Source organism: Festucalex cinctus, chromosome 13, assembly GCF_051991245.1.
Source record: "Festucalex cinctus isolate MCC-2025b chromosome 13, RoL_Fcin_1.0, whole genome shotgun sequence".
NCBI classification, from domain to species: Eukaryota; Metazoa; Chordata; class Actinopteri; order Syngnathiformes; family Syngnathidae; genus Festucalex; species Festucalex cinctus.
The window spans coordinates 207,764-215,726 of NC_135423.1; the positions used below are offsets into that span (position 1 = coordinate 207,764).

At 40.9% G+C, this 7,963-nt stretch overlaps 1 protein-coding gene across 5 annotated transcripts; it reads right to left on the minus strand.

Annotated features, from left to right (window-relative positions):
• Positions 1 to 539: 539 nt before the first annotated feature.
• On the minus strand, positions 540 to 7,208 carry pld3 (phospholipase D family member 3). Of its 5 annotated transcripts, XM_077541932.1 has the most exons (13): positions 7,028 to 7,208; positions 6,191 to 6,235; positions 6,048 to 6,109; positions 5,273 to 5,323; positions 5,036 to 5,190; positions 4,284 to 4,467; positions 4,101 to 4,218; positions 3,778 to 3,905; positions 2,537 to 2,734; positions 2,316 to 2,455; positions 1,348 to 1,513; positions 1,160 to 1,259; positions 540 to 958 (listed from the first exon to the last, which is right to left on the minus strand). In XM_077541932.1, exons 3-13 carry the CDS (start codon positions 6,072 to 6,074, stop codon positions 771 to 773), a joined length of 1,455 nt encoding a protein of 484 aa, XP_077398058.1. In that variant the 5' UTR covers positions 6,075 to 6,109; positions 6,191 to 6,235; positions 7,028 to 7,208; the 3' UTR covers positions 540 to 770. The 5 variants fall into 5 exon arrangements, with proteins under 5 accessions (XP_077398058.1, XP_077398057.1, XP_077398060.1 ...); XM_077541931.1 differs by lacking the exon at positions 6,191 to 6,235; XM_077541934.1 differs by lacking the exons at positions 5,036 to 5,190; positions 5,273 to 5,323.
• Positions 7,209 to 7,963: the final 755 nt, after the last annotated feature.

Genomic DNA, 7,963 nt, shown 5'->3' on the forward strand with positions numbered 1-7,963 from the left:
GCATGTTCATTCAATAGTTTAATGTAGGTGCAGCCATATAATATTTGACATGTATGTTTTAGGATTAGAAAGATTGTTTTTTGGCATATTATTACATTTGTCGCAGAGAACCCGATCAAGTTTTCGAGTGGTACAAAATAAATAAATAAAATGGGAATCACTAAGTGATTAGCCCATTTCGGTCTTTTAAGGTTGTGAATTGGATCTTTTTGGCTGGTCTTTGTTCTGCTTGAACGTGAGCAACTTGGAATTCAACATGAATTTAGTGGCTTCGGTTCGGAGGTACAGTGATGCTGGTACCTTGAAAAACGAGGTCCGCTTGAGTTGGATCTTCCTCAGCATTGTGTTCTGAATCCTTACGAGCATGAAGAGCGCCCCCTGGTGACAGTTTAAGCCGTTAACTCCTGCACCTAAAACATTTGAAGTTGATCAATTGTGAGGACAAGTTTATTAAGACTAATAATATTACTGCCACTCCTTTATGCTTCATTCGACAACTGCAAGAAAAATCAATGACAAATGAATTCAATTAGATTCGATTAGAAGCGAGTGGTCAGTCAGTTCCTTGTAATTTATTTGAAATTGCGATCTTGTGTATTTCCACACACGCACACACAGCAGACTCCATAAAAAAAAATCATCTCAAGTTCTCCCTGAGATGAGCTATAATGGATGATGTCTTAATGCCGACATCATGATGATGTGTCAAGTCTTTAAAATGTTTTCCGTCCACCTCAGCAGCTCTTCAACGAACGTTTGTCAGGTGTGGCCTAACAGACATCTTTGATGTGGCTGCGCTGCGTGAGGGGGACGCTGTAGTCGGAGTTCCAGTCTCTCTGGAAAACGTCCCTCAGCTGCGATTGAACGCTGCGTTCCGGGGACGAGGATGCCGTCTGGTTGACCACCAGGGCAGAGCCTGCCGTGTTCACAAAGTAGTCGCCGGACCAATTGGATGTACCTGAACAAATACAAGCATTTGAACGTTTGCGTAATGACGAGCAGGAACTGGATTAGCCCCCACTTTTCTTTCCCAATTTTCTTGGCTCGTGTTTGGGCCAGTGATGTAGTGATCTATCAGCTCCACGAGAGGGAGCTCCGATTTTCCCAAGATCAATTCCGTCCTAAGTCAAGTTGACGAACGCCAGCAATCATGTCTTACCGATATATGCCACCCGGTCTGTCACCATGTACTTGTTGTGGTTGACCCTGGCGAAGGGGATGCGCTTTTGCTCGGCGCTGGCGGGAACCACGAAGAGTCTCTGTTGGTGAGAGAAGCGAGGCGGCCGTTCTTAGCCTGTGACAAACACGGTGACGACTGACCACAAACGTGGCGTCCACTGTACTCACCACTTGGATGTCCAACTTGTTGTGCGGCTCGTAGACCGACGCCAGGGACTTGAGGAAAGGGAACATGGCGGGCGGCGTATTGGACCAGCAGCTGATCAGCAGGCGCACTCGCACGTGTTTTTCGTAGGCCACCCGACGCAGCTGGGTGTCGATGTCCGCCCAATACCTGCAAGCAGGCCACATGCCGCACGTTACCTTTCGCAATCACAAGAACGCCTCTCCGAGAACGACGTCGAAGCTTAAATAACAATAATGTCATTAGTAGTCATTTTTTTTAACTTTGCTTTCAAACTATTTTTTAAACTCCAATCCAATAGCACATTTTATAAACAAAGTGCTGCACATTGAGATCCGCACACTATCGTCGACAAAAAAATGGAGTAAAACCAACTATAAAAATAAGACACTCAATAAAATACAATACATAAAATAAAAAAAAATACATTAAAAATAATAATAAAAAACAATGAAATAAAATAAAAATAAGAAATCAAATAAAAGAATAAGAAAACACAAAAAGACCCCCGAGGACCTCACAATTCACTAAACTGAACTAAAATCCAAGGAATTAAAAGACGAGAAAAGATTTCCCCCCCCACTGTTTTAAACAGATTTGTGATAAAAACTTAGCTATATTCTAATGCTAATTGCTGCAAAACGGAAACAGATAAAAATATACTTTTTTTTTTCCTGATGAAAGAAGAGATGCTAATCTGTCTTTTGGTAGCTTCTATGTTTTTATATCAATAGAAGACAATATTCTGTGGGCCTTGCAAAATCAGTCCAAATCCAGTCAAACAGCCGGGAGTGAAAATGGCTGCGAGTGAATGACTTCATTCATTTTCCATTGAAACGATCATGATTGGTTATTTGAGAATAGCACCTATTTATAAAAGTTAGCCGAGCTTCTTCTATAAGATAATATATGTCTAAAAATGCGTTTGTATTTGAAATCTGTTGCGCTTGACCTTCTGGGATGTGAGAACTCCATCGTGGGCATGTAGTTCATGACGGCGATGTAGATGAAACTGCGGGCGTCCTCCATCACGTTCAGGATGGACTCCAGGTCCGATGTCCTGCCGGCGGCGCATAAGGAAAGAGGAGAACTCTGGAGGAAGAAGAAGAAGAAGAAGAAGAAGCTGTTGACGACAACCAACGTCCCAGAGTTGAATCTGGTGGCGTGCGTTACCGTCAAGTAGACGCGGGACGGCGTGTTGTTAAGTGTCAGCTGAAGCGGCGTTTCTTTGTTGTAAAGAGTGGAGAAGCTGGACGGCCACGGTGACGGGATGGACTTGCTCTCCCCCAGGAACCAGTAGGCTTCAAAAATCTTGCCCAGGTCTGAGGCCAGGCAGCTGCAGTTGGACACCAGCACGCCCAATTCTTTTACCTGACAAGCAAACGCAACTTTTGTGGCTTTGCTTGGAAACAAAGACGCGATGATTCTGGTGTTTTGATTTCATCATCCGGTCGTGCCAAATTCCGACTTGTTCAAGCTATGAGAAATCACCAGGCCAGTTTGATAGAATTACAAAACTTTGGCTTCATTTTAAGCCCCAATTGGGTCCTCTCAGACTTTGAAGAAAAAAAACATGAAAGAATATCATGATGTCACATACCAAATTAAACTGCAGAATCGGGGCTACAAGAATATAGACGTCGTTTTCACACAGCTGAAATGCCAACTAATAGAATGATCAAATATAGAAATGGCTTCCCAGTGACTCTCCTCTTGTGCGACTTCATGCTGTGTGCCATCTTCATCTACATTTAACCACGAACATAGGTTTACATATCTGACCAAATATCACAAGTGTTCCCTTTATTATAACAAGAATTATTCAAATAGACCTTATGGTTACAGACATATATGCTCTTTTTGTTTTGGGTATGTCATTTTCAAAAAATAGCTTAGGGCATAAAGGGTTAATTAATGCGAACACAAACATTGGCACAACATATGTAGAAAGATAATATTACAATACTGACTGGCATATATTTTATATCCTGAGAATGAGTAGTATTATTTGCAGCTGACAGTTACTTGTTATGATTGTCTTCTACTGCCCCCAAGTGGCCAAGCCACACACAGCAGACGGAGCAGTAAAATGTCCAATAAATGAAATCCAAAAACTCCTTTTAATTTCTTGACACTCCTTTTCATTATGTTAAGTAGTGCATGTTTTTATAAAGCACACAATTACAGAGGGCTATTTAAAAAAATATATATAATTTTTGTGCTATTTCCATTGATATCAATGGGGAAAGATCATTTGAGGATGATAAACATTTATCTCAACACGCCACTGCATAGACTGAAAAATAAGTCAACCAACCACTGTTTGCTAATACAACCAAAAATGAAGTAAAGTCAGAAGACATTTTCAGAGCAACAGCGACACCTGGCTGCGTTGTGAATTATGACGCGTGTACCTGTGTGAGAGATCTCCAGTCCATATTTGCGCTTCCTATGTAAATGTGTTTCTTGTCCACCACCCAGAATTTGGTGTGCAGGACCCCCGAGGTCAGCTCCTGCATCTTCACCATCCTGATCGCTGCCCCTAACGCACACAAAACCGAATAAGAGGCTTCAAACATTACCTGGGCAGTTCATCCGCATTACAACACCAATCATCATCATTGTCACTTTGCTTATTTGAATGATTGACATGTCTGATATTGACGTTCTATTGCACATCTATCTACACACCTCCAATTATGTTTGCGTAACAAACTATATTTGACCCGGTCGTCACCTGAAGCATTGAGCCGTCGGAGGTCTTCGGTCGGCTGACCGCGTTGCGGCGCGCTGACGGCGATGCGGACCGACAAGGAGCCCGAAAGCTCGGCCAGGTTCTCCAGAACGTTTTCGCCCTGCGCTCGCGCACGGGAGACAATTAGACACCCCGACGGACAGGCAGGAGACGAAGCGTCCGCACCTGATCGGCGGTGGGCTCGTGGGTGCCCGTGTCTCGGTTGGTGAGCGTCCAGTAGAAGGAGGCGATGTCCACGCTGCTGCGGGCCTGCGCCATCAGCTGCAGCCACGCCTGGTAGACGGAAGCGTGAGACGGATCGCTGGAGTTGAAACGCACGCCCACGGGGATGCTCTCCACCAGGGAGATCCTGAAGACGTTTTGCAGAACAGCATTTTTTTTCAATACTCATTACATTTCTTTGTTGTTGTTGTTGTCATTTTCAGATTTCCTTGGTTTGATTGAAAGCAGCATTTTCATTTTTTGGGGGGGAAACTCAGATTATGTAACCTGGCAATACCTCTCCACAGTAATCTGGTCGGGAAAAGGCGGGACATTCTGTACAATAATTCCAGCTGATTGGACGATGCGACAAAACATGCGACGCATTTTCCGTCTTGTCGTCGCTTATTCGCAAAAGCCGTTTTCCTTTTTTCGAAACGCTTCAACCACCTCCAAGCGTAAAACTTTTTTTTTTTTTTTGGCAGATTTTGAGCCTGTTTTCGAATTTCCATTCAGTTTCTTTTTCGCGGTTCTTGAAAATTTGAATAAAAGTAGGTGGATGGAGTAGTGGCAAATTCTGAAACTTAACAGATGTTAACTCTTGTAATGTATAAAGTGGCGTTTTGAGTACACGGGGTCCATGGAATGAAGGTTCCAATGTATTGTACGTTTTGCTGTCCCAATTTCCTTGTCAACCGATGATGCCGTTTTCTTACTTGCAGGGGTCTGAGCAGGACTGGAGGCCAGTTGGCAGATCAGCGCCGGTTTTGGGCATCGGAGTGGAAGTGGCGGGCGCTAGCAGATTGTAGAGCGCCGTGGCGGCGAGAAGCAAAGAGGCGCCGGTGGCCACTGCCACCAGACAACCGGAGTACTGTCAGTTAGAGAGGCCAGAAAATGTTGTTGTGAGGTGAGGTGACTTTTGAACAGGCATCAAGTATCATATCATGTCGTACCGTTTGAGCTTTGCCGTTTGAGTCCGGCCGCCTCCGCATAATGTCTGACAACTGGGCAACAACAACAACAACAACAACACGCTGACGTTCGTAAGGAAACACAGCACAATTCAGCAAGATTCAACAAGGAGGCCACAAATGTACCTTGACCACTTTGAAGGTTCTACCCCCATCAGTAAGGCTTTTTCTTTTTTTTTTTTGTGCAGTTTAGAGCAGAGGTGGGCCAACATTTATTCTCAATGGCCCAATAGATTTAAAAATAAACAAAAAAACAGACTGGCCAGATCATTCACAGATGCTATAAAAGAAAAAAAGTTATGCATGTGTAATAATAATTCTTTCTTTTTTTCCCAATTGTATTGTTTAAACTTCATTTAATTTACCAGTGATTTGATCATTGTCTGTACAAATGATTTAATTTACAAATGTGTAATTGTATTACCGGTTCATGACATATTTATATTTAAAATAACCCAATTAACTAATTACTTAGACATAAACAAATAAAAAATAAAAATAAAAAAAATACATACGAATGTTTTCACAAACCAATTTGAGGAAAACAAACTCATGATAATGTGCAAATGTTCAGACAGGCAAAGTTTTTCATTGTCATTCCTTGTCCAAAGTTCCAAAAACATTTTCACTTTGGTTCCAGCATTTTTTTAAACATCTTTCTTTCAACTTTTACAAAAGCATTCATGAATGATTTCAATATGCAGAAGCTGTGCATATCACACTTGAGATACACGTAGTAATGAATTTCTCTCAGTACCTTCTCATATGGGACGTCAATCTTCATGTTCACAAGGGAAGTCTCACTGCTTCGTCAAATGTCTTAACGAAACATGGGGAGGGGAGAAAAACAAGTCACGTGATCTAACAAAGAATCACATGATCTCAATCACAGTCACTCACGAAGAGAAGCTTCTCGACTGGACCTCCATTCACATCACACCGCTCCTGAGTTCAATAGAAATATTAATAATTGATGTTTTCAAGTGATTATGAAGTAATCATAAGGAATGAATCGAAAGTAGAATGTGTTTTTGTCGTTCAAAAGTTGGGAAAGAGCAGCTCTTCCCCTTTTCAGTTTGACTTTATGTGACGGTAATAATCATCACATGCATGACATTAAATAGGAAAACATTTGCAGATTGTTGCATGTTTCCCAATTGTGACTAACTGCAACAATGCAGATGTACATTTGATTACTAAATCAACATAAGTCACCTTTAACTTGTTGACAGGTTAATATTATGTTATGATAATCAACAACAATCCAATCTAATGACTTAAAAATCATTTTTTGTTTTTGTTTTATCTTACATTTCCTGTTTTTGCATTTCCTTGTTGCTTTTACATGTACACTTTGCTATTAAACATGTATTCATTTTTTTTTGTTTTTAAAGTTTCACCTATTTTTGTAACTTATATAAAATGAAATTCGTTCACATCGAATAAGAGCCCTCAAAATGACAACATAACCACTACCCCCCTTTCTCCTAGGAAAAAAATAAATAAATCAATGATTCCTTTGCAGGTACAACAGAGACAAACGATTCTAATGGCTACAAAAGACCAAATCAAATCCGTTAAATTATTAAAAAACACACGACGTAATACTAAATCGGGAAGCACATTTCCATTCGATTGCTTCCATTGAGACTCGCAAATTTTGCTGAGCCAGCACAAACACGTCGAATTTAAAAAAAAAAATGATTAAAAAAAACAAAACAAAACTATTTGACGCACCTTATTTCTTCTAGCTTGTCTTTTCACTGAATTCCACGCAATAGCGTTGTTCTCCTCACATGACACAAAATGTCACGTTTTCACACGAGTTATTCTAACAAAACAAAGACAAAAAATAGGTCACAACAAACGAGGGGCGAAAAGCTTCAAACTGTGTACAGTACCAGTGACAGTCATGTGATCAGAGTAAGCCAATGAGAGGGGAAGCGAGTCATGTGACGCGCGAGGGCGAGTTGTATTTATGTGCATGGAGTTTTCAAAGATACCGCAAGGTGTCGTTGTAATCTCGTGGATGGCAGACTAAACCAGAGAGTAAAAGTGGCTCCCACAAGTTTCTCCCCACATTCCTACAAGGCAACAGACAGGTTTGTATCCGAATTTTTGAAAGAAATGTCGACCTACATATAACGTAATACATTAGAATGGCGGGGAAATGTCCCCCGAAGGCAAAGAACTAGAAAAAGTACAACATTCACATCTAGTTCAACGAATAAATCAGATATATTGTTTTTCATTGTGTTAATTAGAAGTTAGCCATACATTTATTTTACAATTACAACCATGCACAAAGCTAAATACTGGATACCGCAAGAACCTGTACAAAAACGTAAATGAAACTACTTTAAAGCTATGTACATGCACACACACAGACACACCATTTAAATTAATAAAGTGAACTATTTTAACATGTAAATATGGCCGAGAAATTAAGAAACGGTAGTATAAACAACGCACAAGAAAAACTGCCAGACGAAATGATAATTATCTTCCGTTTATCTACTCTGGCAGGACACTGAAGATGCCATTGAAGGACCGTACATAAATAAAGATACTTTTACTTCTCGAAGGAGCTTGGTGAGTACACAAAAATTATCGAGTCAAAGTATTTTTGGCGCCACGGTGTATGTTTTGTTTTTTAAGTGTGTACTAGACATT

Bases quoted from the DNA above. Each gene is read 5' to 3' on its own strand.
- pld3 (XM_077541931.1), bottom strand. From the start codon at position 6,074: ATGAAGATTGACGTCCCATATGAGAAG. The intron at 5,191-5,272 runs GTACGACATGAT...TCTAACTGACAG, and splicing joins CAAACGGCAAAGCTCAAACG to TACTCCGGTTGTCTGGTGGC. The intron at 959-1,159 runs GTAAGACATGAT...GTATTTGTTCAG, and splicing joins AGACCGGGTGGCATATATCG to GTACATCCAATTGGTCCGGC.